Source organism: Chlamydotis macqueenii, chromosome 5 (assembly GCF_036417535.1).
Source record: "Chlamydotis macqueenii isolate bChlMac1 chromosome 5, bChlMac1.mat, whole genome shotgun sequence".
Taxonomy (NCBI): Eukaryota; Metazoa; Chordata; class Aves; order Otidiformes; family Otididae; genus Chlamydotis; species Chlamydotis macqueenii.
The window spans coordinates 26,132,209-26,160,065 of record NC_141560.1 but is presented as its reverse complement, the minus strand read 5'-3'; the positions used below and the strand labels follow the sequence as shown (position 1 = coordinate 26,160,065).

Below are 27,857 nucleotides of genomic sequence, written 5' to 3'. Positions count from 1 at the left end.
GGGCTATTTAGTTATTTCTGTGAGTGTAAGTTTCTGTACCCTGAGAACACGGGGCTATGCTAGGATTTAGAAATCTCTCACTCAAGAATACAAACTGCAGGGAGCTGGAGGAAAAAGTTGGGTGTGTCATTCATTGCCTAGTTAAATAAAAAGAATGTTTTTTCATTCTCAGTTGGCCTGTATATACTGTGAAGCTGGTCAGTCCTCATTCCAACCACTGCCATGAGTCCAAGGAAAGAGTTTAGTGTTAATTTTATTAATAAATACCTCCCCATTTTCAAAGCACTATAAAATACATTAATTAAAAGTCTCCTCTGTATTATGCCGAATCATACTGTGCTTGCAGAGAAAAAGCACTTTAGTAACTGAGTGGCTGCAACTTCTTGCCTCTAATAGTCAAGCACTGACATAAGGCCCAGGCTTACAATGTAATTCCTTAACGTTGATGATGCTTCTCCAGGCTACAAGGGTGGGCTCCTTCTGCCGTGTTCTCCTGGCTGGTTCCTGCTTCTTAGGTCAGTACTTGGAGGGGAACTTCAGTGATCGCACTGGCTCAGAAACTTGGTTCCACACACAGTATTGTTGTCTAGCAACAGGGGGACCTGGATCATACCAACACTTCTAGTGGTTGCAGCTTACCATCTTAACTTTTTTTTGTCTAGAGTCTTTTTTTTCCAAATAGGTGCCATGCTCGGGCCATCTTCCTCAGTCTAGCCAAATTAGGTTTAGGCTGGAGGGAGAAAAATAAAGAAGCACTAAATCATAATTAAGGAAATGACCTTCAGTGCCTCCGTACTCTTTGCCCTGAGTCATTCCCAATTTTTAAAAATATCTAATTCAAAGTCCCACCTGACTTTCAATAAATCCAATTTCATAACTTAATATAGCACAGTAATAGCAAAAGAGAAGGAGTAAAGATTTTTTTTTTAAATTTAAATGTTGCTATTTCATTGCCTTTTTCCCCCCACTTTATAGCATCTTAAACTTTGGGGAAGTAGGCACCTGTTTAATTAGCATCTTTGCCACTAGTAGAATATCAGAATTTACAAGTTTTCCAAGGTTTACACTTAAAAACTGCAAACACTTTAAATACATGTTTAAGGACTAGTGGACCCCATTCAAGTCAATGTGACCATTCAAATGAAATATGGTAAGAGCCTTGCTGAAGTGTTTGCAGGACAGAGGTTTAACGTTACAAAGTTTTATCTTAATGGAAACAGCTATGTGAAAATGCAAGATACAGCCAAAGGTGATGGTTTTAAACTGGTCCATTCTAGTTCTAACACATGCATATGTGACATGCCTCTGATAATCCAGAGCGTGTCCCACATAGTACCTGCTTTTCTTCCTGTAGGTGGTCTATGTCTGCAAGAGGCATCATGGAAGGTCTTCCATGAGCACACTGGAAGGGCAGCTGGCAAGATGACAAAGCTTCAATAAGTCTGCAGCTCTCCTCCAAAGTCAAACGCTCATTAAACTTAATAGCTCCTGAAAAAAAAGATACAAATTCTTGCACCAAAGAGAATTCAAATCATTCAGCAGCCTTCCCTCCACAACTATGGTTTTCACAGAAAACAGGGCAGCTCCCAAAGATTAGCTGGGAGCTGCAAAGGCAGCCCAAAGACTGCAGTACGGCAGACTTAGGGCTTAGCTCAATTAACCAGCCTGTTGCATAAGGATCAGCTTTCCATGGCCTAAACTTTCACCTAACTCAGTTCTGATGGATGGTAAGATTTTTAGTTTTTTGCTTTGCAGATGATGTTGCAAGAGTCAAATGGGCTGCTTTTTTTTTTTACTTTTTTTTTTTTAAATGTGTGTGCAATGCAACCTGTATTAAACCAAGATGATGGCTAGTATCAGTTCCATAGGCTTTATCAGTTCTATATGCCTGCCACTGACAGGCATCAGTTCCAAGACCAAATGCCAGCCCTGTCACTAAGCCTTTTCTCACAGTGAGCACTTAATGATGTCCAGAGGAAATCCAAGCAGAACATTAAGGAATCATTTCAGAGGTTTTTGCAGTCTTTAGCCTTCGCAGATGCAGAAGACCATCTGCAACGTGCCTTTCAGCCATGGGACTTTTTTTTAGATAAAAAAAAAAAAATGACATATTGTCTGCCATTTGTGGAATTCAGTGACACTCTGTGAAAATAGATGCTTTTGGTTCACGTTTCCCATTTCAGCATAATCTTGTTAATACTGTATAGGGCACACAGGAACTGCCACAAGAGGCTAGAGCTACTGCAGTCTATACCTGTAAGTCCAGGTGATGGAAAGCCATACTCCCTTGGAAGATGTAAATTCCTACCGCACTCCTTCCAAAAATACTTGAAAGGTCACAGGCACTCTTAAACTAGCATTTTTGATACTTATATAAAGTAAAAAATACTTTTTGGGACTGTCTAAGTGTTCTTTCCTGCTTACTTTCAAGCAGATTCCAGCACTTCCACTTGCCCCTTTTCAGAGCCGTCATTTGAATGGTTTAGAGCTCACATGGATGAGTGCATCTCAGAACTGTATTCTGTGTTTCACGTGAGGGTTGGAAAGTATATTAGGCCCATACATTAATAAATCAGTGCAGTATTGCTTGTCCCTCACAGTGCTGTCCATGAAAAGACCATTATCTCCTCATCCCTATGAAACACGTGGCCTGTAATCCTGGAGCTCCCGCAAACATGTTCTGAAACCACTGCTCCAGGGAGGATATTGCGTAGAGACAGAAAGGTTTAAAAAAAAAAAAAATAAAAAGAAAGAAAGAAAGAAAAGGAAAGTATAGTTTCCCTACCATGACAGGCTTGGGAAGCTAACACCTTCAGAAACGTCAGAGGCAGTGTCCCTCGTGCTCCTCCTCCTGTGGTCTGCACTAGCTAAAAGTAGTAAGGGAACATCATCTTACTTTCCATTTAATATGAGAAAAAGGAAGAACTGTAACATAAAGGAAACTAAAAATGAGGAAAAACTAGTGGATTATCTAGTCCACCTCTCTCATTTGAGGCTTAACACACTCCCTTTGGTTGATGCAGTAAGCTTTGCATTATAATCAACTACAAAAGCAGACAGCAACTCACCTCAACTTGTTCTTGAATAAGTTCCTGGAAAGAAAAAGGTAGTATCATCAGTTGCTATTTCTCCCTTTCGTTGCCCATACCCTGCTTTGTTGTTGCTAGTACACTGACCACAGTATGAAAGATCTAGGTGCAAGTCCTGACCTCTTACAAGTATCAGACTTCAGACCAATCACTTGGGTTCTCTCTGCATCAGTTTCCTATCTGTGGAATGGGTATAATGGAACTCCTATGCCTCAGAGTGCAATGAATGTGTGTTATCTTTAAAAAGCTGCCCTCCTTTGGATAATAGTCCATGTGGATTTAATTTCTAATGTTTAAAATGCAATTAATTCATTATCAATCATGAATAGGTGCTAGCAGTCCTAATTAAAACAAAAAGGACTACAGAATAGATCTGCCAAAATGCTCATGAGATCTTGAGGCGACAGCTAAGGAGGAGTGCTCACGAGGCACAGACCTGATCCCCTCCTCCGCCACCTTTAGTGCTCTTGGCTCGCAAATCCAGGAGAGTGCAGTTTGAGTTCTTCCCCACTTATAGCAAGACTGGAAAAGAAAACTTAACTAGATGAATCACCTTCTCTGTTTCTTCTTTTCGCATCAAGAGAGATGTACGGCAAACTGGACTGATTCACAGCGGCTCAGCCTAGCGGCTGAATATGGAACTCCAGAAACAATTCGTAAGGAGCCCTTGAAGCAGTTGTGATTGTGCAGAATTGTTTACAATGGAAACTGCAAGTAATCAGTTCAGCAATTTCTTCCTCAAACTGCAGAACATCTGGAACTGCAGCTTTTAGAAAGCTGCACTGCTTATATAGAGATTTCATGAAAACAACTTTAAATCATAACAAATAATGTTTCTGTAACTGCGATACTAACCATCTCACTGTTCATTCAAGCATTCATGAGCTGTAAACTGCTGAAACGTCTGCTCTATATGTTATTTTCTTAGCTTCTTCACTAGTCCAAGTCTGAAATAGTGTCCTATATTTTCTGTTATAGTTCAGGGATTTCAGTTGCAGAACTATTTAGGTACTAAAAGGAATGGCACCCACATTTGCCAAGGGACTTCACTGTCTCCCTCATAACAGGGATACTCAGAACATTAACACAGAACAAGACCCAGTATCACAATTTAACTTCCATCCACAGCTGACCTCCACAATGCTTTTAGTTACAGGTTGTCTTTTCCGTCGTAATTCATTGGCTTCTCTTTCTATAAAACACAGTGGCACTTTTCTCACTAGAATCAAGGAGCTGTTGGTCTCAGGAAATGATAATTCAAGACCCAAGTCATCCAAATTTTTGTAGCAGCATCTGAGGAAAAAAAACCCCAGAAACAAGACATCAACCACAGTAGCTATGTCTCCACAGTCTACACAAATATTTCTGTAGTCCCCATATATGTTTCTTCCTGCAACAGTTTCCAGTCTCAAAATCCATGCATCATGAGATTCCAAGTAATTTTGCCCTTTCAGCCTACATTCAGGCATGTTTTTTCACTCCAATCAACTGTGCATATTTCATGTTCCACAGCCACAAGATCTAAGAGTTCCTGTATTACGTGGAGAGAAGCTTTATGTCTAAATTTCTAATCTATCTTTTCTAAAGATGTGCGAGGTGCCTGGTTCAACACACAAACACTCTGAATATTGAAGTTATACTGCATAAAGACTCCTTTAAGTCTAACCTAAAAATTTTTATTTCAATTGACACATAATAGCAAATACTTATGATGGAAAAAAGTACTGTAAGAAATATATGCTGGTTTAATGAACTTTATATCCCACTAAGCAAAGAGAAATTAGGAAAGAATTTCTTTCTAGTTAATCTGACACGTCACCCTGTGGATGGAAAAATACACCAAAAAAAAAAAAGAGACTTCACAGTTAGATGAAGTTCGACTTGTCTGCAAAACAAAAATTCAGGGAAAATTCACTTAAAACAAAGGTGGTGAAGGTAAATTTTAGAAAAGAGATTCTTTGAACAAAAAATAAGCCAATCTAAAGTTACTAAAATCAATCATGAGAATAATGCAATTACTAGCCTCCACAGGGAGATGACTTGTGTAATTCTACCCCAAAAAAGAAGACAGGTATAGCCGTTAGCAAGAGCAGAGGAAGACAGAAAAAGCCCATTGTGGTGAAATGACAGAATCCAAGCAAGTCAATCAGACCTTTTTTTTTTTAAGGGGGGAAAAAAAAAAAAGGAAGTTCAAGAGAGTCAACAGAACAATGCGTTACTACAATGGTTAGTAGACAAACAACAGAATCAAAGCTGCAGGTGAACCAGAGGTCCAGCTGAACTATTAAATAGCAAGCATAGCTGAAGACAAAGGTCTTTTAGGGAAGTTAATTTATTCCATTACATCAAACTTTACCACAGAATACAGTCATACTCTGCTGCCAGTAACAATTACAACAGAATTTAGATTTTTACATAGTACTTCTAATTCGTAACTTTTTAGTAAGGGTAGTCTCACAGAGTGATTGTAAAGAGATGAATTGCCAATAAATACTGATAAATCAAAGAGCAGTACTATAAAAGCACCAGCAAGCCAGCACCAGTAAGGATCCTGAATTAATTATCTTAAGTGATAACTGAAAATCACAACTGGCATCCCACTGTGCTGAATAATTTAAGCAGTGTCCTTAGAAGAAAACCATGCCTCTCTGATTTACTTTATCTTACTGGTTTTTGTAGTATGTCTGTGATGTAGCTGATGAAAAAAGTAGCTTAGAATTTATTTGGTCTTTCAAAAAGGCTTTGACACAGTCTCTTTAAAGTGGCTAAAAATCCAAACGCAAAAAGTTGTCATGGATAGAGAAGTAACATCTGCCATTATTTAGATACTACAGAAAAAAAGTATGCTGGCAGCAGTTGGTCAGCGTTCAACATTACATGAGCCCTGGTCTGTATTTTCATAGTTGTTTATTAATGACGTGGAAAAGAAGGGGCATGGTCAAACAGGCGAGTTTGTAGAAAACACAAGATTATTTAAGTTAGCTGAGACTAAAGATGACGTTGAACTCAATGAGAACCTAAAACAAGTACAAAAAATGATGAATGACATCAGTAGGATGAATGAAAAAGGTAAAATAAAAATGAACAGAAAAACTGAATTCATTGCTCCTAAAGACAAATAAATGCAAATTATCAGGAATAATTTGATCTATGTGTACATTTTGTTGGCTTCTACACAAATTGCAAAAATTTTAAAAAACCCCACAACACTATGTTTCATTGTAATGACTATTCAATAAACAGTTCATGCAAGCAGCAGTAGCCAAAAAAGCAGACAAAATATCAGGTGTGGATAGACAGAAAATACGGGCACAACTGCAAAGCTACTGTACAAATCAATGAGATACCCTCACTTGCTATATTGTATTCAATTTTGGCCATCCAGTCTCAAAAGTAGATTCATCAGAAATGGAGGACATTCAAAGATGAGTGCAAAAAAAAATTCAAAGTTGAACAAGAGGCATTACAAATATTGTGATGTTAGCAAGAACATCAGTAGGAGGTGGGAACAACAAAGGCATCCAAATATTACTCAACTATGAACGGCAATGGTTACATTTTCACATTTTTCCCTAAGGCAGGTGGAACATAACCGCGCCTTACACTTTCCTTTGGAATTTCTGGTATTGGCCATTGTCACACAAAAGAGCTACCAAACGGATACGGCAGTGACACTGTTATGATTGGAATACACCCAAAAAAGGGCTTTACATCAAAGAAGTGTGTCCCTACAACAGGCAACAGTCCCAAAAAGGAGTGATTTAAAAGCTGTCGAGTTTGCCACAGGCACCCCAAAAAAGAGCAGTTTGAGAATAATGAGGTAGTCTTGTGAATGTTAAGATAGGACTTCACCTGAAAATGAAGAACAATGCAGGGGAAAAAAAAAGACACAACTGCATGTGGCAGGTGACAGACGGGGATTTTGGTGAAAAAAAGTTTGATTAGTGTCCAACAGGTCTGCAATTGTCCAACAACAAAATCTGGATCTAAACTCTTGCAGTACAAAAGGTAAATATCCTAATAGTAGCTATGCCACCATTCTGAAACATTTGGGAAACAGTGTTCCTTAGTTACTCTTGGCAGGCACCTAGGATTAAGGAATGCATTTTGAAGGATTCACAGTACAAACTTTCCATACCCCATCCTGCTCTTCTCAAACAGTGCCTGTTAAATGAGTGACTGGATCGACACTATGGGCACTGGACTCTAGTGTGCACTCCCAGGTCCTGAGCCCCAGAGAGCAGGGTCTGCTGGAGACTGCTTTGGCCCCCTCCTGGCCCACTCATTGCTTTCCCAGGGAAACCAGAGCACATTGCAGAGGCATAGAGATGGTACACCGCAGGGTTTTGTCTTGAGATGTTGTAGCAGCGTGCCTGAGAAGCACACCTATTTTCCTCAGCACAGATATAGGCAATTGGTCTCTGCTCAGGAAAGAATTAACAGCTTCTTTCCAGAGCTTCATGGTAACCTAGCAATATAGAGAGATATTCCAGATCAACAGAGCCATCTCCAAAAGTTGAGAGCTATTGACCGTTACTAACCGTAGAAATCTTCTTTGTTCTTCTGTAACTTCAATCTCCAAAGGGGGAGAGATGAAGGAGGATAGTAATTTCTTCTTGCCACATGCTGCAGCTTCCTTCTCATAGGAATCTGTGAATGAATCATTTAGAAGTATCCCCTCTTAGAATATTTACGCAGGCATTACCCTTAGTGACCCTATGGTTTGGCATGTAATCCTCTGTTTGGATTAAAAAGTGACCACAGAATGCCTTCTCCTGAAACTTGTGGAGGACTAGGAATGTCACAAACCAGACATCTAGTCTCTGGGGAAGGGTTGGTTAATGCCACTTTGTTTTTTTCCCACCAGTTCCAAAAAGGAGTCACTCTAAATAGCAAAAAAAAACCTACTGATATATTTAGTCCAACTCAGAGAGCATTTTTTTTTTCCACAGAAAAATCTTAAATAAATGGCATTAAAATACTATTCACTAAGCATTTCTCCCATCAGTCTTTAACTTTTTTTCAGTACCTGACCAAAAGGAGCAGAGTTCCTGGAACCCTCTCTGCAGGAACTGTGCAGTATTTGTTGATGAAAGAGAAGGTCAATGATTTTTAAGTACTTGATGGACGGCTATTGTGCTTTTTAACACTGAAACCAATGGCTAATGAGCTTACAGAGAAGACTATTTTCCCTTTGCAAACAGTTTCAGATTGTGGAAATTTTAGGCTTTACACACAGCATTCAGCTAAAAAGGAACCAAATGAACCATGCTCTTTACTCTGCATCCCATGTCTTATTCTTCACAGCATAACCACATAATCTTATTGATGTTGTTCTATTTCCTCTTCATTGTTTTTCCTATCAGTCTTCCTGCTCTTTCATTATGTCAGGACTATTTTAGTTTGATAGCTCTGTGGGTACGGAGTATATCTTCTATTTTTGGAAATGCTGTAACAATTTTCAGCTGCCAATACTATGACTGCTACAGTTACCGAATGTCCACACTCTCCTAGGGATCAGGATAAAGATGATAAATGAATATCCAACTGGTTCCATACATCCCAGACAGCTCGTTTGTACTCTTTTGTGCACTAATTGTCTTTTTTCTAAGACTGTCTGAATTCCCACCTGCAATGAGCTGCTCCAAGCGGATCCGTTCATGAGCTGCATGTTGATCCACCAAAATCAAGAGGTTTCCATCTAAAAATGTACCACAACAGACGAGAAATAGGCAACTTCGTACCAGCCAACTGCACAGGCTGGGAAGAATGACCAGTCCCTAGAGGTCACATTTAGAAGATAACTATCAGCCAGTTTTACAGAAATAAAAAGTGAGGAGGCGGCTGTGTTGGCAGAACATAAAGTCACTACAGAACAGATATTCAGTGATCCAAATTGACATTTAAACTAAGGTAATTAGATTGAGTCAGAAACTCTTGTCTATTGACATCTTAATCTAACTTCAGAATGAGAGCTGAGGTCACCCACAAACTGTTCTGTTTAATACAGTCTTCAAAAATGTTACGAAAACTACTGGTTTTGAATGCCTTTTTTGTACAGCTTCAGCAAGTTTCGACAATGAATATGTCCAGACACTGTGAACAGAGTCTGAAAGACATTAGTACTTTGAGTGCAGTCTATTTTTATAACACTAATCTGAAGGCAGTAGGAACATTCAACAACATCCAAACTAAAGATAAAGAAGATTCAGGAAATTTCACGTGAAGACTAACATTTTCCTTCACTCACAATATCATCCCAAGGCAAGAAGACAATACAAACAGGACAGTGTTCCCTTTGCCGTCTAACTGCACTCAATAGCTGCCTCAACTTCATGTTAATAACAGCTCTTACCTGCCTTTTTATCCATTTCATTCCTAGTGTTAATTAAACACGCGATAAATTTATTGTCCACTTGCTGAAGAACCTGTAAGATACTCAGAAAAATCGTTACTCAGTGGTAAATTTATTTTTTTAAATGAAGGTAAACAAAAGGTGACGACAATCAAAATGGATCAAGTGCAACAAATAGCTAGTAGGATGATTAGAGGAGTGGAAACCAGATCTTTTCTAATCATAAAATCTTAAAGAATTTGGCCTAGCAAAACTGAGACTGAGAAGGTATATAATTATTCTTTATAAATACAGTGGGGGGCAAAATATGGAAAAGGCAGCAATTATTTAAGCTAAAAGACAATACTGGCAGAAGGTCAAATGACCATAATTGGGTCATGAAAAAGCTTAGTTTGGAACTAAGAGAAAGTTTCACAATATCCAATAAGCTAATTCTGGATAATTTTTTTCAAACAGAGTCATGAGGGCAAGAGCTGTAATTGTTCTAAGGTGGAGCTGGAAATTTACAAAATGGATTAAATGGCCGTGTAGAAGCCTCCTTGAGTTGGGAATTAAAGCTGTGCACAGCAACTCTAAGTATTTGATTTGCTGATGTCACCACAAAAGAATGTAAACAACCTTTTTAACCTGTCCTATATATATTTAAGGGCTTGTGCTGATCATTTGTAGGAGCCAGAAAGTATTTTTTTTCCTCATTTTCTGATGTAGAATTTGCCTCTGTGAGTTGATTCCGCCTTCCCCTCAAGAATCATAAATCAAACAGAACTAGAAATGTAATACTGCACAGGGATGCATGAAGCTTTCAGTATCTTATTGCTAGATTTAAATTAAGAGACGCAGTGTTAGGAGCAACTTCTCCCCAGGTCACATACACAGCTCAGTATGAATACTCTTGTCTCATAGCATGTGCATTGTCCACCTCCTATTATAAAAAATAATAGATGATCCTATTTCTTTGAAGGGATACAAGACATCAATGATTCTTTTTATTCTTTTCCTGTGGCATGATGCAACATTTTGTGCTTTTAGTCTTTTCTACAGAGATTCCCACAATTGCTACAGGGTACTGAAAGCAGCATTTGGCTTCTTGAGGGAGATGAGAAGTGGTAATTTCTCCCAGCTCTACCTTCCTAAAAATGTAAAAAGGACAACATTACTCAGGTAAAGTTAATCACAGAACCACTCAGTAAGTTTTAAAGAGCAGTTCTTATTATGAGTGAATAGGAAAATGGTACCTTCCATTCTCCAGTTTTCCTCTCCTATATTTTTGAAATATAATCTGTTTACTGTAATAATTTACTTTTGTTATTCTTGCACACACAACATAAGTAAGAAAGAATCATATGGATCCTTGTCCACCTTGGAGATCAATATTACCATGTCCCACCCAGTTAGAACCTGCAATCTCCAAGTCAGTAACTTGATTACATAAGAATAATGCTAACTGGGCCTGTAAGCCTTTCATCACTGGAATGTAAGAGAGGGAAAGAATCCAGTTTGGCATTTATACCCAGACAAATCATCAAAGAATGTAAGTTGAAGCCATACATTTACATTGGCTTTTAAGTTAACATTCAAAACGTTTGTTAAAGAAGCACTAAAACAATTAAACTTGATGCTACAATGCCATTTTTAAGAATCACTTTTCAAAGCAGAAAAAGATCTTAAAGGGAAATTTCAAGTCTTTGCATGAAATCTAGGATTTGCTTTTGAAGCCACTCTGCTGAAGAATTAAATTTCTAAAGTCAATAAAAAATGGAAGACAGGACACTGAGGAATACGAACTAAGCATATACCTAAAATAAATACAAAAACCTGCCCACCAAAATTTCATTTAGTTAAAAGTGTTTCTAAGCAGCAGTAACAGGGCTGCCTCTTGATTTGATTTAACCATACAGTCAAGGAATTTTAGAGTCACTTGCAGATAACTGATTATCCCTGAGACGATACTAAGATCCGGTACAGCATATGCATCTGCTGATATCACACAGCAACCAAGAATTCTGTTTCTGCTTGTGAAAATTAGGGATAAGAACTATTTCCCTTGATACCTCTTTCCCATGAGGGAGAAGCATCAGCAAATCCCATCTGCTCAGTGGGAATCTGGAGGTGAAAACTAGTAACAGATCATATTGTACCTGCATTGAATGAACCATGTCTTTGGTGAAACGGTAAGGATACAAGATATTGTGAATTTTCACAGCCAGATTGTCAGCCTGACTGCTGGTCACATCAACGGCAATCTGTAAAAACAGAACTACAGCTCAAGTAGGCTATAAAGGATATAGCAAAAACCCCAAACACACATACACACACACAAAAAAAACCCCTCCAACAAACCAGTTTTAACAAAAACTGGAGATAACTCTCTTTGTATTTTGACAAACCAAGCTTTCTACACAAGAATAGCACTAGCTAAAGATACCATCCCGCAATCCCTCTGCTTCCATACCATATACTTTTCCATCTGGCTATTCCCTGCTAACTTCAATGCATTCAGCTGATTTCAAGTGCCTATCAGAAAACCTGCAGTTAATTATCACCTTATATGAGCTCTCAACGGATTGCATTACAAAAGATGTACTACCCTGAAATGACTCAGAGTACCCATCACAGCAACAACCGAACAGCACGGTTCCGTTTCAGAAACTCACCAGCAGGTGGTTTCCTACTCCGTCCCTATTGTTTGCAGGTGGAAATAGTTACTTGCACATGTTTACACACACACAACATGATGATTAAAGATAACGCTACCTCAAGACAACAAAGGAAGTTTTTCTAAAAGCTCCAACATTGTTTCCCTCTCACATGCTACAATCTTGCCAGGCTATAAAAACAACTATAGTAAAATACACTTTTAAGACCCACTGCTACCCAGAGAAGAAAGCTGTGTAATTTTAATTCTGTCCACAAAAATTGCAATTTTGCCATCCTTTTGCTTTTGAAATGACATAAGGCAAAAGATTAGCCTGATACCTGCTTCTCTGACTTTGAATAAATCCACAACAATGACTTACACATAAATGGTCTATAAAAATACACGGCTGCCAGGACTATAGTCTAATATATCACTGAATAACTTACATGCAACAGTTACAACACTTGCAATTTTGGTCCCCATGTCAGAAAAGAACAGAAGGCTAAACTAACTCCTTTTTTAGCATGAGATGCGAGATAATACTTACCTCTGGGCAGGGAACAAAAACAGGATTATCCCATTCTGAAAGCAATGACTGGAGAGACTCCCCTTCAGCATCTAGGAAAGAACATATCGATAATACAACGACTACCAGTATTTGTCAACAGAAGGTGCATTGGGTACATCTACCTCACAGAAGTATTATTTGATTTTTTTTTTCCATCATAAAAAGGGAAGAATGTAGAAATAAATAACGGAACATGAGACGGGGCTTCTCTACTGTCTGCTTTAACTAGGAAAGATGCTGTGGAGCTTTCTGACTCGCAAATATGCTGCAGCACAATTCACCAGGCCATGGAAATGTGGGGGGGGCGAGGGGGGGCGCACGGAGCAGGGAAAGAAAGACCTGTTCAGCTACCCACTCCCTCTGGACAAAGCCACATACCAAAAAGATTATTTCATCCTTTCCACCAAAAAAAAAAAAAAAGAAAAAAAAAGTGAGGATTGAAGCTATTTTTCACATTCCAAGGTTGGAATGAGTACAAAGAAAGGAGTAGGTAATTCTTTAAACTACTGACATAGTTCAACAAAGAACTGGGTATTTCATCCTGTAAATAAGTATCCCCTAACCTGCCTTCAACCCTAAAAGATTTTTTTTTTTTCCAGTTCTAGATTTGAGATGACTCACACGGTTCCATTGTTAACAGACCTTGAGTAATTCTGGGTTCCTGTTGGGACAGCTGGGAGAATTCTTTGATTTTTTTTATTTTTTTTTTATTTTTTTTTTTTACCACAGAACACTCTGTCCTGGAAAGCTGGCCCTACCTCTCAGATCCTGGCTTGCTAGAGTCTTCTCTTTTCGGGGTCTTGGAAGGAAGGGTAGCACAATCTCACTTCTAAAGGGATGGCACCTGAATTGAATCCCTAAACATAATATAAATTTACTGCTGCAGATTCAACAGCATATATAAAAAAAACTATATAATTACTATCTTCTAATAAATAAGCATACAGTGCTTAGCCCTGTACAAATTAAAGAGTATCCCACAGATTTTGCAATTTAACATTGAGAAATAACAGCACATATGTAAAAAGCTGAGAATTATCAAACACACTGGCATCAGGAAATTTATTATTTTAAAATATTACCATGGCTTCTGCAAGACTGTCCTCCTTAAGAATTGGCTGCTGCTTTAATCACGTAAGAATTATTTCCAGAGCTAGTGCAATCAAAACACTTTTTACTTCTCTCTGTTACGGTGTGGCAAAACTGTCAGTCTATCAATGGCAAAACTGCCACTCCTATCAATACTTAATACAGTTATTAGGAACTTGTAAAACTGAAAAATCTGATCTCATGAGATATCAGAGTAAGCCTAACAACATGTTCTGCCCACCCAGAAATGATTCAATGATATTACAAACCAGCACTGTTATCAAGATTATTAAGAAAAGTGGCTCAGATTTCCAGCACAGTGGTAAACATTTCACCCTTCCTTTGGTACAAGTCAGACTTCTGTTCTTTGTGAAATAATAATGAATTAATAAAGTTCCTTTCTACTACGAAATTAAGGGTGTGCATTCAGGAAAAGTGGCAGAGTGATAACGCCAAAGAAAAGCAGCTGCGTGCTGATAAGCTCAGTATGAAAAGGCTCTACAAGATCCTAGGCCAGTCCGTAGACTCCTGACTGTTGGTTGCATTCCAGTAAGGACCAACGATTGTCCTACCCTGGGGACCAAGAATCCTTTCAAGAATCCAAACTGGCAGTCCAGCACAGGAGAGTAACTCAGCATCTCATTGCCACAAAACCCAGAACAGGGTACTAGATGGTCTGATGTGGTTCCTGGCAAACTGTGGCCACTTGAAGAATGCTACCTAATTCAAACTTTAACAAAACTTTTACAGCTGTTATCACTGAAAGATATTATCCCTCAAGTTCAAAGAAGCATCTATCATCTATGTGAAAAGAAGCCCAGTATTTTATACATAGAATCATAAACAAAGATTCCTTTCCATGCTTCTTGCTGCAGGGAAAATCCTTGTTCAGGTCATAGATTATTCATAAAGCCAAGATTTTCTTGCCCAAAGGCCAGTAAGAATTCAGAGCTGGCAGAGATACAATGAATACGATTCCTCTGAGAAGTAACATTAAAAAAGGGGCTGAGGGTAATAATGTATCTACTTTATACACGCAAACCGCATACAATTACCGTACTTGAGTATTCATTTTCAGTTGCCTCAGTTAGATAAATAAATAAATATACTGGTGTAATGACATACCAGTCAATAAAGTCATAAAAGTACAAAAAATGCAAACATAGCTGGCATAACAATAAAGACCAAGTTGAATTGGGATACAAACACATAGCATTTGATGGTGAAATGAAGCTTGGTAAATTTTCCTGTAGCAATCAGTTTAATCAGTACAAAGATGCCTGAGTCTAACTTACAAAATCTACCATTTCTGTTGTGCACATGGCATGTGACTGGAAAAAATAGCAGATGGCCACTGCTGTCACAGAAAAGAGGACATGGATTCCTCTTACCTCCTTCTACATGCCACCAACCACTGTAATTTCCCTAAATTTGTATATGAGATGCTGTTCCCAATAAATCATAGGGTTATGAAATTCTAAGTCAACACCACGGGGTTACTGACAGTGGTCTAAAAAGTAAAATGAAAGCATACATAGCAAGCGAAAAAACTATTCCGCTCCTGGGTCTTAACAGCAGTCCAAAGCAGTACTCAACACCAAGAGACAAGAACACTGTGTTAGGACACAGTTATGTTTCGTCCTATGACTAAAAAGAATGAACATCCTTTGCTTGAAAAACACGTGAAAGAACATGTGTGTTGAACTTTGAAAATCTAAAGATCTATAGGGTCTAGACAGAATCCAAACACCTTGTGAAGGTTTGGGAGGTCCAACCTTCAACCTAAGAAAAGACAAAAAGGCTGCAGTAGACGTCTCACCAAAGAATAATACCACTGACAGAGTTAAGAAAGACTGATACCAGCGACATGATGGAGAGTAACACCAATGATAAGGCCAAGAACAATACCATTGCAGGCTAAAAGATCCAACACAATGACTTCAAAGACTACAGACCACATAATCTGAAAGCATAAGGATAGGCAAGGTAGTCTCTTCAGAAACATGAATGCTCTATCCAAACATTTTGGATAGAAGGTCAAGCTCCTCACCTCAGTGCTTTGGCTGGCTACTAAACAGCACCGTGGACAACCAAAATTGGTAAACCACAGAAATTAAAAGTGTTAATCAAGGAGTGTACATTTGTGCTTGCAAGTAATTTTACCTAATAAAACCAGAGATGTTCTCCTGGTAACAAATTTACTTCAGTGGAACACAATGGATATTAAGAATTATTGGCATCAATTATTCTGCTTAAAGGGGAATAGCTTAAGAACCGAAACACCTATTGCACCAGTGTTTCTACAACTGATGATAAAGAAGGAAGTAACAGACAAACATGGAACAAACCAGAGGCTATCACAATTGATTAGACAAGTATTTCACAGGAGAACTAACTAGAAAGAAGTCCAAACCAGTTTTCCAAAACATATTATACAGGAGAAACTATGATCTGCATGACAAAAGGCTGCATCTTCACTCATTAAATCCGCCTACAGACAGACCGAGCAACAACTTTGAACAAAGATATATCCACGGACGGGAAAATTATCAAAGACACAATTCTGCCGAGCCAGATCAGGAGGACACAGAAAGCCAAACCTGACAGATAGATCAATGAAGACTCACAAACACCACACCTCTGAAAAACCTGTACTCTCCTGTCACCCCCGGAAAAGCTCTATCATCAAACCACCAATACTGTACAACATCTCCTACAAAGCTAAGTATGAAGGAACAGCCTTCCAAAATCTGCTGAAAGGAGACTACACATTCTCAATGAAAGTTAGATTTTTGTTCCTTTTTCAAGAGCTGTTTTAAATTTTGCATGCAGTTAGAACAAAATGTTAAATACCATAAAATTCTTCTAGTACACTTAAACCGTGTCCCTCACTTTATATATGACAACAGTTACATATAACTGTGATCACAGTAAATGTCCCGATGCACAGGCAACTGCCTGTTAATTGACAAGTTGTTGACATTTCCTTTTACTATCTTATTAAAGACTATATTTTAATACCTTGAATGTTAGTGTGTTACTCTCTCCATAGTCTCTGACACTTTCCTGGTTTTCATACAGCTATTACAAGTAAGGCAGTGGATATTTCAGTATAAACTGTCAGGTGCTGTCAGCAAGATATTTCATGCACCTAGCAGAACACAAACAGTTTTCCTCATCCCATTTGTACAACAACCACCACCTCTCTTACCATTCTCTGAGACAACATTCACAGCCATTGTTGTTATATCTTGAATGCAGGCAGCTTGAAATCCTTCAGTAGGAGGAGTGCTGTAGGTGCTCAGTCCAGTTGCTTTATTGATGTATATCGTCTTACCCGACGAAACGTCAAAATCTTGCAGCCAGTCAGACCACAAATCATTCCTGGGATTGCCTGTGCTTGTGTTGCCTGCAGAGAACTCCAAGTTACTTGGGAAGGTCACCTGGGGAACCTCAGTATCTTTCAAATTTTGTTCTGAAGATTCGTTTAACGTACTTTTATCTTTGCGGGTGATGTTAGTACAATCCTTTTCAGCAGGTAATGATAAAACACTGCTTGAAGAGACTGTGCACGCCCCTTCTGTGCTGCCGAGTGGTGATGGGCTGACAGTACTTTTCATGGACTCTGCTCTTGTACAGCCTGATTGCGAGTATGCATTCCCCTTAGAAATGCTGTAATTACACTCCCTCATTTTTTCCACTGAGGATTTGTTTTTTTGACAAGCACTGTCCAAAAAATCATTATTTGAAGATTCAAGATCAAAACAGTAGTCCTCTTTTCTACTTGAATCTGTCTGGAATTGTTCACCAAGCTGTTCTACTTCTTTGTGGTCATTTATCATTCTGAACAGTTTGGATGACAATGATCCTGGAGATCTTTTACAACTTTGATTTTTTTTACTAACCTGACAGTAATCAGACAACGTCAAAGGACTCTGACAAAGGGGTCGTGTGTCCTGGGAAGTTTCTCCACTGCAGAATAAAGTTCCTTCCAAAGAACCAAGAACTTGGCTACTATTATTAGAACCTGTATCTTCCAAAGTTGGAGTTTCACAAGTGCTCACACTACTACGGTTGTCATTCTCATTCTTTGAAAGGTCACAATTAGCTTCTGAATTAGAAATTGGAAGACCAAATTCACTCTGCTCTGACAATGGTGTTGGTACTGTACACTTGACCCTCCCATAATATCTCCTGAACTTATCTAATGAACCCAGCTGTGTGCACAAGCTCAGCTTCTTAGAGGGCTGAGATCTTGGCACAGCTATTTGTCTTCTAGTGCTTCTTATAACTTTATTGTGAGGAATACCTGAAGAAGTTGCCAGTGGCAATTCTGTAACATTCGATGTCTCATAAGGTCTTTTACTGGTGGCAATAGGCACAGCTATCCCCTCACTCACCCGATTTGACAAAGTTTTGTTCTCTAACCATTCATTACCATCAGCTATGCATACTTCTCTGGTGTAAGGAGGTACATATTCTTTATTTGTATTACTGGAAATATCCTTAGCATTTAAAGACGGAATCGGAAAATTCACTTTGTGGCCAAAAGTATCCTTGGCACTGACAGGGCCTGGTCTACACTGTGTGTTTAACGCAAGATTTGTTTCTGTTTGTTCACATTCATGTGGTGGCTCGCTTTGCGTAACACATGTTATGAGGCCTGTAGAGCACGATTTTAACGCTACTGAACTAACAGCGCCTCTTCCAGCATCATCTGTCACTTCTCCCGTTTCCCTGTCTCCTCTGCTTGCACTACACAGTCTCATCAATGAAGTTCCAGAGACAGTTTCAGATCCCATCGCTGTTTCAGTAGGGTCTTCTCTCTCAGATGGTGACTGAGTAACATCATTATTTAAGATATGGACCGTATTGCTTTTCTGCGCTACTTTGCCTTGCTGGCTTCCCACATCTTTTATGCAATTCTCTGCACAACGCTGCAGGTCACCACAACTGTCTATTTTTCTTGTTTCTGATCTGGCCCCTCTACTAAAAAAGGAATGAAGATTTTCTGAAGGTTTCAGATAAGTATCAGATGCTTTTTGGGAACTGTTGGTGTCTTTTGGCTCCTGCTCCGAGATACTCAATATAACGAAATCAGAAGCTGTGTCGTCTTTGCTGAGCAGTGGAATATCCACTTTGTTGTTTTTGTATGGATCAGACGGTTCAGCAGTCTCTTGATTTGGAGCGATTTCAGTTTCCTGCAGATTTTTATTTGACTCTACAAGATTCAAAAATTTTTTTCCAATCACAGATTTCCTTTTGACATCTTTTGATTGCAAGTTACACATTTCATAGGAATCCATAATTTCATCACATGCTTTCTTAAAACTGTCTTGGATGCTCTTCTTGTCAGAGAGTGAGGGCTTCAGAACTGGAGCACCATACAAACAAAAGTCATTATCTTCATTAAATTCTCTGATGTCCTCACTACACGGTTCAATAAACAAATGTTCTCGTTTCAAAAATATTTTCACTCCTTCCTCTAGGCAACTTAGAAGAACATCCCAGTTCTGGAACTCGATTAGAGTTTTTGCAGGTTCCAGACACACATCATAGTCACTGTATGCACAGGTCACATTGAGAATAAAGATCCCGTACAACTCTGGGCCACAACGATGACGACCTGGACTCGAACTAGCCTGTTTGCTCGCAGGGCCAGTTTTTGCCTTGCAAATGACACTTTCTTTTCTTAATAAAAAATCAATTAGTTTATGTAGTCTTGTCTTTAAAACAAGTCTTCTATTCACATACAAGAACTGCATATTCTTGTTGTAATGTCCTTCAATACTGATATAACCATTTAGCTCAAATCCCCCAGACTTATGATTTATTTCTCGTAACTTCTGCGATCTGCCCAGCCCATAAATTTGACAAAACCGAGAGTGTACATCTCTTGTCTTAGGGAGCTGAAGCACCATAGAACAAGAAGCATCATTCCTTAAAGAAAGCGAAACAGAGGGATGCATCAGCGAAACAGCCTCTACTTTCTGTCTCACTCTCTCAAATTCCAACACAGGATCCATACACCTTCTCCTCACTGGTAACTGATGGAACAGATTACACACAGTCACTGTAGTTCCGCCACTTGGTCTGCTCAGTTCAGCTTCACAGACTTCCAGTGCTTGCCCATTGTGAAATAGTTTCACAAATGTTTTTGCTGTCCTGCTGGTCTTAGATGAAACTTCCACTACACTGGCCATGTTGGCTATGCTTGCCACAGCCTCCCCTCTAAAGCCGTAGAACGTCAGGTTCTCCAAGTCTCCCACTGAGCTGCACTTGCTGGTGAAGTACCGCTTTCCCATTACATTTAAGTCCTCTCTCCCCATCCCAGAGCCGTTGTCCACCACCTGGATCTTAAAAGCTTCCAAATCCACCCTGACAGCCACACATGTTGCTTTGGCATCGATACTATTGAGGACAAGCTCCTCAACACACTGCCCCAGTGAGTTGATGGTCACTCCAGAACGCAGCCTGGCTCGCACATCTTCCACCAAACATTTGATCATGTCAATATCAGATAGATGAGAAACCCAACAAACTGCAGGGAGCTCACTCCTCCATGGTCCTTAAAACAACTCCCTGGGTGAAGAGAAAAAAAACAAACAAAAAAAAAACCAAAAAACCAAAACAAGTTAAAGGCCTGAAAAACCTTTCATTTTTTTTTGCCTTCACCCTCAAGAATATACTTTTGTTAGTTTTCCTGATAGTCAAAGGCTTTCTATGTGATTACTTTCCTGCTTAGGCTTTCACTACACATTGCTGGTGCCCTCCAGATAAATGGCCAAGATCTGAGCCTATGCTCCTTACTAACAACATACGTGATTCTCAAACTTCCCATATGTAAACCAAGCTCCACAATAAGGCTAAACTCAAATGACCTGCAAGCAAAAGGCTTCTGCTTCCATTTGTATTAAAAATATATACAAGGTATCACCAAAAGGCAGGCACAGAGCTGCTTTCCTCTCTTTTTTAGCTCAATCTCCTCACATAAATTCACTATGCCCCATTCTGGCCAAAGAGCATCTGCTGTAATTCGTCCAAGAAAGGAATAAAGACGACTTGGGAAAGGGTGTGGGATACTAAGCTGTTTATGTGAAAGCCAACCCACTGTTTTACAGTCCTGTCCTCGATCACTACTGGTTTCTTACTGGTATCTGACAGCACACTTTCGCACCCCTCAGGCCGAGCTCTTCTCGGAGCCGCTTGCTCTCTCAGGGGCCCTGGTGCCCCGCGGTGACACAGCTGTCCAGGGCCCCCTGGCCCCAGGGGCAGAGGAGGGCAGCCAGGACCCCCGCCCAGGCTCGCTACTACACACGCCCGCCCCCGCAGCGCGCAGGAGCCGGCACGGCCTCCCCTCGCCGCCGGGGCCTTTGCCCGCTCCCGGGAGCGGCAGCGCCCGCAGGCTGGTGCCCTCCTGCCCTCGCCCCCTCGGTAGCCGCCGGCCCGGGGACGGGACAGGGCGGGGAGGGGCGGCCCCACAAACGGCCGCGGCGCGAGACCAACCGTCGCGGACTCCTGCGCCCGCACGGGGCTCCTGCAGGAGGCCAACGGCGAGCGTCAGGGAGCGCAGGGCGCCTGCGCAGGTGAGGGCGAGGAGACGGTAGAGCGAGGAAGGGACTACGGCTCCCAGCAGGCCGGGCGGCCGCGGGCAGTGCATGCTGGGAGCTGTAGTACTGAGGGCCACTGCAGCAAGGACCGGCCACGGGAAGAACACCTTCCCCGGCCCTTTTCCCTCAGAGCGGTACCAGGGGCTGCCCGTAACACCACGCGGTCCCTCGGGGACAGGTAATTGGCCACAGGATCACACAGGTGGCCCCAGCTGCTCAACATATGATGCATCCATTCCACACAGTAAGCTCCAAGCAATTTTATTCTAAAGAAAAAATAAAGTTCCGGAACAAAATAAATTGTTTCTAGAGCACAGAAATAACTTTTTAGCAATATTTAGTATCGGCATTGATTCTGTCATTTCTTTCATGGGAGTGTAACACTACAGAAATGACGTATTTTACTCATGTAGAACTACTCAAGCCCCACTCTGCACATACATTCAGAAATAAAGAGGCTATATCCCTAAACAGCCCCTTTAGTACAGACAGCACAGCTCCTCCTCCACCTGCCAACATTTTGTGAAAAGGTGAGAGTTAAACTAACAGTACAACAAACCAATAAATTAGAAATGTAATAAAATAAAGTCCTCTATAACTCAATATTGGCTGAACAAACAAACAGGGAAGAGCGGAAATATTCTGCGTGGGCAGCTCATGCTCCAGCTTTTGCTTCTTCCTATGCAAAGTTACTTTAAAATCTGGAAGTCCTTGTGCTCCAGTGCCGTGATCTTCTTCTCATTGCTGAATTCGGCTCGGCTGATGTGGGACAGGGGACTTCCAACCTTCCTGAGCCATTCCTGCAGCTCCCGCACCCTGTCAGTCGGACCCTGAATTTGTCCTTGCACGGTGCCATGGCTAGTATTTTGGACCCAACCAACGAGTCCTAGTCTCTCAGCCTCCCCCTGAGAGCACAATGCAGAGTAAAATGGGATTAATCCAAACTGTAAGAGAGCTACAGAACAACATTCACACACTGGAGTCAATTTTACAGGCAAGACAGAGATCTCCAAGGATCTTTCCTGTGGCTCAGGCAGCAGGAAAGCAGCAGAGGACTCACTCATCTCATTCCGTTCTTGCAAACGAAAAACTGGGGCTGGAACGCGCTTTTCAGTCACGCTTACATAACCAGCACAGGCCGCCAGCAGCATCGAGAGGCGACAGCCCCCATTCAGATGCAGCCGGAGCCTGGGCCGCGGCCGTGACCCAGCCCACTCGTGCCTCAGCCCCACCGAGGCGCCCACAGGAGCCGTCGCAGCCCCGGCAGCACCGACAGAAGAGGGCACGGCACGGCAAGCAGGCTGCCCCTCGGGAAGGGGCGTGCCGCCAGACCCCACCTCACCCCGCCCCAGCACGCACCTGCGTGTACTTGCGGAAGAAAACGCCCTGCACCTTGCCGGACACCTCGTAGTTCACGGAGACCAGTCCCTCGTCCTCCGCCATGGCGCCCGCCACCCGCCCTCTTCTTCTTCCTCCTCCTCCTCCTCCTGTCGCCGCCGGCGGACACCCCGCTGCGCCTGCGCGGCGCGGCTCGCGTTTGGGGGCGTGGCCTCTCCCGCCCCTGGGGCCAATGAAGAGCCAGGAGCCGCGAGCGGCCGGTTGCTCGTTAACCGCCTCATGAATAATGCATATCGGCCCGCCCTCCGGCCAATCTCCCCGACCCGGCCACAGAGGTGGGGTCCTCCAGGGAGCGGAGCGGGACCCTTGCGCAGGAACCATCGAGAAGCCGCTCGCCGGCGAGAGCGGCGCAGGAACTGGCATTCGCGTGCCCGTTTCCAGGCAACAACCGTCACCAGCGCGGCCGGGGAGGCGGCAGCGGCGGGCTGTCCCGGGGCGAGGGCAGAGGGCGGGAGGAGCAGGAGGTGGTGTCGGTGTCTGGTCTCCTGGGCGGTGGGAGGCCGATGAGCGAAACGGGAGGCGACGCCGCTTGCCGAGAAGGCCGGGCGGAGCGCCGGCCGCAGCCCCGCAGGTAACCCCGCTCGCCCCGCGGGGCCTGGGTACTGGACGCGCTTCGGGGGATGTGGTAGAACGAGCCACGGGAAGATCGTACGGAGCTTTACCAGACGCCTGCGTGTCAGACCTGTGTGCCACACTGGCGGATCGACAGTGCCAAAACTGAGGGGATGCGTTATGGGAAGCAGCCTGGGCGAGTACAGCAGTTTCCCTGGCAGTACAGCATACAGTGAGACAGAGCTCAGACAGAGAGCCGAATAAAAGCATCTCTTATTTCTGGCTTCGTAAACAATTGGGGCTGGAAGAGGCAGCATGGGAGCTCCCCAGATGGAAGGAACATAAAGATTTACAGAACCCAGAAAAGTTACAAAATCTTTACTAATATCTATTGTAGCCTCCAGGTGCAAACTGTTAGGAGAAAATTTGTCCAGTTTGGGATAAGATAGTCTGTAATGACTTTGCTTCTAACCTCAGGCTCTTTTTCAGGCAGTGAATGGCTTTGTTTCCACCGGTGGATTCTGTGGTGGCAGCTACTAAGCCTGTTCCCCGTTCCCAGCTGGAACATCAGAAGAACAATTTTCAGCATGAACTCATACCTGGCAAAGTGAAAAGTCTAAAGGATCTCTATGCCCAAAAGAGACAAAGCTATTCGTATTCTCTTTCTGCAGAAAGCAGTCAACAGAGCTCCAGGCACGGAGACTTCTGTTCAGCTGGACTGTCGCCTAAATCAGTAGCCAGTCGGAAAGAAGGAGTGGACCGTGCCCATCCCCTGAAACCAATTTTTCACCACGAGGGCATGAGGGATCCAGTGGTCAACACAGCACAGCTCGGAAGCTGCCCATACATGGAGGAAGCTCCAAATAGTAGGCCGAGCTCAAAGAGCAAAGGGAAGGCTTCACCAGGGAGGGCTCAGCTAGCTACAGTGCTCTCTCCTTGGACAGCACAGTCTGAACAGCCAGCCTCCTATCTGTACAGGAGAGAGCTGGACTACGTGCTAAAGTTGGAGGCAGATGGACAGAACCTGGAAAAGGAAATTCAAAAGAAAGAGGCTCTCCTCAGACAGAAACTGAGGAGAATACAGGAGGAGCTTAGGAGGATTCAAAGAGAGAAGGAGCTTGTCGAGGCAGAGGAGAGAAGAGACAGAGAAGCGCAGAGGATCCAAGAGCGAAAGGCCGCAAGGCACCCTGAAGCAAAAACTTTCAGAGTTGCAGTCAGGCTGAGTGATGGGAGCTTTGGCAGGGCACAGTCTGCAGAGGCCACTATCCCCAAGCCTGGCACCACCCTTCACCCCCAAGAGCTGGCTATGGGAAAACTCAAGAAGGAGCGGTTGGTGGCCAGCAACAGCAAAATTCAAGACCACATACCCATAGAGCGCTTAGCCTCTTGTTCAGAGCTGGCTCCAAAATGTAGCCCTCCTCCTTCTGCCCTCTCACACAGAGGTTCTGGTGACCACCTGTCCACAGAGGTCCTGTACATGCAGGCTGCTGGTGCTGTGGAGCAGGAGGAGCTCGAGCAGTGCAGCTTCTGTGGACGTAAGTTTATCTGCAGCAGGCTTGAGAAGCACACAAGTATCTGTGGCAAGAACCAGAGCTCCAAGAGGAAAGCATTTGATTCCAGCAAGGCCAGAGCTAGGGGCACAGAACTGGAACAGTACCAGCTGCAGAAGGACCCAGGGGTGCCTCAGGTAATGTGCAGTCCCTTTGCCTCCCTCAATCCATGTCTACTTCTCACATTGCTTCCACACCAGCATCTAATTCTAACTGAGATGCGAGCGCCTTCACATGCACACTGGGTGCTCAGGGCTAAGGGATACAAATCCAGCTATTGCCTCTGAAAGGTTCTTGCTAAATGGATTAATAGATCCATTTAAAATCTAATAGATGGGGGGTGGGGGAGGGTGGGGGTCCAAACAGACTTGTCTTTGTAATGTGTCAAGGGTGTACTCCTGGAGAAAGCTCAGGATGCAGACAAGGTCTGCTGCAGTAAAGCTCTGCGACATTAGGGGCTGCAGAAAACTGATCAGAAATCCAGGTAATAACACAGGCTATTAAAACGAAGGCATTGGAAATGCGCAGCTCGGCTCCTGCAAAGCAGCTATAGCAACCCTCTCCAGGTTCTTGGCCCTACAGCTTGCTTTTCTGGTTATTCTCAAGCTCTTTCTAAGCGTTGATGTCTCCATCAGTATTGCCTTCAAATCCTCCTTGGTGCTGGTGGTTTTGACCCCTTTTGTAGGACTCAGCTTCTCAGGGAGGGTTTTACATCAACAGGGAATGCCTAGGGACAGGTGACCTGAGTTGGACCCCGAGTGTAAGACTAAGAATGGAGGCTGATGGTGGTACCAGTTTCACTGAATGCGTTTCCCTTCTGCAGAAAAACCCACCCAGAAAGAGCAACTGGAGAGAGAAGGAGCAAGTTCTCTCCAGAGGAGGGAAGACATCTGACCTGCCCCCGTTGCCTCCCATCGAAAACCCAGACTATGTTGCCTGCCCCCACTGCAGTCGCCGATTTGCTCCCCGAGCAGCTGAGAGACATATTCCCAAATGCAAAACCATCAAGAATAGGCCCCCGCCCCCACCGCAGAGGAGGCGCTGCTGAGGCGGTGCCCAGCTGTTCCTGCTGCTCCAATTCTCTGCCTGTTTTCTACCAGGTTTCCAGCCACAGACACTTGTGCTTTCCCTAGTCTCAACAGTGGCTGAGTGTTGAGCTTGGATGTGCAGCAAGTGAACAGCTCAGGACGTAGAAGCAGAATCCTAGAACTTGTGTACATTGACCTGTACCCTGGGCTGCCCGTCTGGGGGCCGCTTCTCCCATCCAGTGAGCTCAACGTGGAATCTCAGGGTAGGTGTAAGGCTGCCACTGTTCAGTCAGCTAAGCGGGGGAGAAAGGCAGTTGTTGCAGGCTGTCAGTGGGACAGCAACGAGGACCAAACCAGCCATCAGAAAGAGATTGTTCTTCAGAATCATATTTTGCCTTTAGGTCAGGGAGGCTTCGGGTTTCTCTCTCTCTCTCTTTTTTTTTTTTTTTTTTTTTCCTAACAACTAGTGGAATTTGATGTGAAGAGAGCTGCTCTCCTTTAGCTCATCAGTAGCTGCAGACTCAGTTTTTTCCTTGTCCAAAACCACATTGTTGGGCTGGCTCTACTGCTCTGTAGGTGCAGATCCTCACCCCTTCATGTTCCTGTTCATCACGTTCACGCTAACAGTGACAGTGGTTCTGGCTGGTGTAGCATTTTTACTGCAGCTACCTACAAGAGATTGGGATGCGAGGGGTTCCCCTTTTTTTTTTTTTTTTTTTTCCCACAGAAGGGCTCTACATTCTTAAAAATTAGCATTTAGACAAGGCATTTGGTAAAGTCAGAGGGAGAGGAGGAAGCTAGGTAAGCAGTTATATTTTTTGCAGCACAGACTGCTGTGTTCTTCTGTCCTTGGTACCTGTGCTACAGGACAGAATCCAGAGCTGCTGCTTGGTCACTGCTTGTGCTCTGTTCTATTTGTTGTAGCACTGTTTGGTTGAATAACAAAAGCTGTGTAGGTAGGTTTATTCCACGCTTGTTCCACAGCAGCCAAATAATTTATTTAGATGCTTTTCTAGAATGCTGGTGGCAATCCTGGGAGTAAGACTTAGCAGGTCATTACTATTTAGTAATCCAGTGTGACAGTGTTTGAATTAGAAAAGGAGAACTGGGAGGAGTATCATTAAATGCTTCCTCAACACAAGAAGCTCAGGATCAGAAATTTGGTGGGTTAGAAAAGCTAGCAGTAGCAGGCACTTACTGTTTGAATCCATATGCCAATCCATGCGTGTAGAACAGCAGGGATACTCTGAACTGGCCAGGCCCTTGAGGCAGCAGAACCACCATCCCAACGTGTTACTTACCACATACAATAGCTGGGACTCAGAGTCAGGAAAGGGCGGAAGAAGAAATATTTAATTAAAGAATAATGCCACACAAGGTCAAAAATAGGTCATGAATAAGCTCAGACTGGAAATTAAGTTTCTTACTAGGAGAAGAGTGAGGTCATGGAAAACCTTCCAAATAGATTAGCACAGGCAGGGAACCTACATTGTTTCAAGATGGGCTTGGAGAAGATCACAGAAGGGAGCATATGGCAGGAGTCAGAAGTTAAGAATTGTCATACAGAGCATTTGTTCCTATTTCCAGAGTTCTTGTATAAAGTGTGAAGAACAAATCAGTGTCAGTTCTGTGCCTCAGTGTATCACTTCCAGGAGCTGAGAAGGAATTTCCTTCCCATGGCAGCCTTCCCTCAATTCCTAATTTGGCTTCTGATTTGATTTATTTTTAATTTCTGTCCAAAATGTTTAAGAACTGGCACAGTTAAAAAAAGCCAAACACCCTCTGCCCCCTAGACAGTACACTAAGGACCTTTGCATCAGAAAACCTGTTAGCTTTTTCATTCATATGTTCAGGGTTTAATCAACAATTAGATTTAATATAAATTTAATATTAAAAAAAAACCCCAGTTTTCCTACAGGCCAAGTTGCTAGGCACCTCTAAAGCACAAGGCTTTTACCCTCCCTTGAGTCATTATGTTAG

The 27,857-nt window shown here is 42.5% G+C and overlaps 3 protein-coding genes across 6 annotated transcripts; 1 reads left to right on the top strand and 2 right to left on the bottom strand.

The window, feature by feature from the left end:
* Positions 1 to 235: 235 nt before the first annotated feature.
* On the bottom strand, positions 236 to 21,346 carry MLH3 (mutL homolog 3). Of its 4 annotated transcripts, none has more exons than XM_086750215.1 (13): positions 21,246 to 21,346; positions 16,951 to 20,321; positions 13,409 to 13,507; positions 12,630 to 12,700; positions 11,583 to 11,687; positions 9,445 to 9,517; positions 8,719 to 8,790; positions 7,631 to 7,739; positions 4,223 to 4,382; positions 3,069 to 3,092; positions 2,786 to 2,867; positions 1,337 to 1,488; positions 236 to 730 (listed from the first exon to the last, which is right to left on the bottom strand). In XM_086750215.1, the coding sequence occupies exons 2-13, from the start codon at positions 20,246 to 20,248 to the stop codon at positions 659 to 661; spliced, it is 4,317 nt and encodes a 1,438-aa protein (XP_086606341.1). In that variant the 5' UTR covers positions 20,249 to 20,321; positions 21,246 to 21,346; the 3' UTR covers positions 236 to 658. The 4 variants fall into 4 exon arrangements, 3 of the variants coding, with proteins under 3 accessions (XP_086606341.1, XP_086606342.1, XP_086606343.1); XM_086750216.1 differs by lacking the exon at positions 21,246 to 21,346 and adding an exon at positions 20,891 to 21,030; XR_015258828.1 differs by lacking the exon at positions 2,786 to 2,867.
* A 248-nt stretch (positions 21,347 to 21,594) lies between these two features.
* Positions 21,595 to 22,853, bottom strand: ACYP1 (acylphosphatase 1). Its single transcript, XM_086750219.1, has 2 exons — positions 22,709 to 22,853; positions 21,595 to 22,254 (listed from the first exon to the last, which is right to left on the bottom strand). The coding sequence occupies exons 1-2, from the start codon at positions 22,790 to 22,792 to the stop codon at positions 22,039 to 22,041; spliced, it is 300 nt and encodes a 99-aa protein (XP_086606345.1). The 5' UTR covers positions 22,793 to 22,853; the 3' UTR covers positions 21,595 to 22,038.
* Positions 22,854 to 23,795: 942 nt separating this feature from the next.
* ZC2HC1C (zinc finger C2HC-type containing 1C) lies at positions 23,796 to 26,430 on the top strand. Its single transcript, XM_010127455.2, has 2 exons — positions 23,796 to 24,986; positions 25,673 to 26,430. Exons 1-2 carry the CDS (start codon positions 23,796 to 23,798, stop codon positions 25,895 to 25,897), a joined length of 1,416 nt encoding a protein of 471 aa, XP_010125757.1. The 3' UTR covers positions 25,898 to 26,430.
* The last annotated feature ends 1,427 nt before the right edge of the window (positions 26,431 to 27,857 follow it).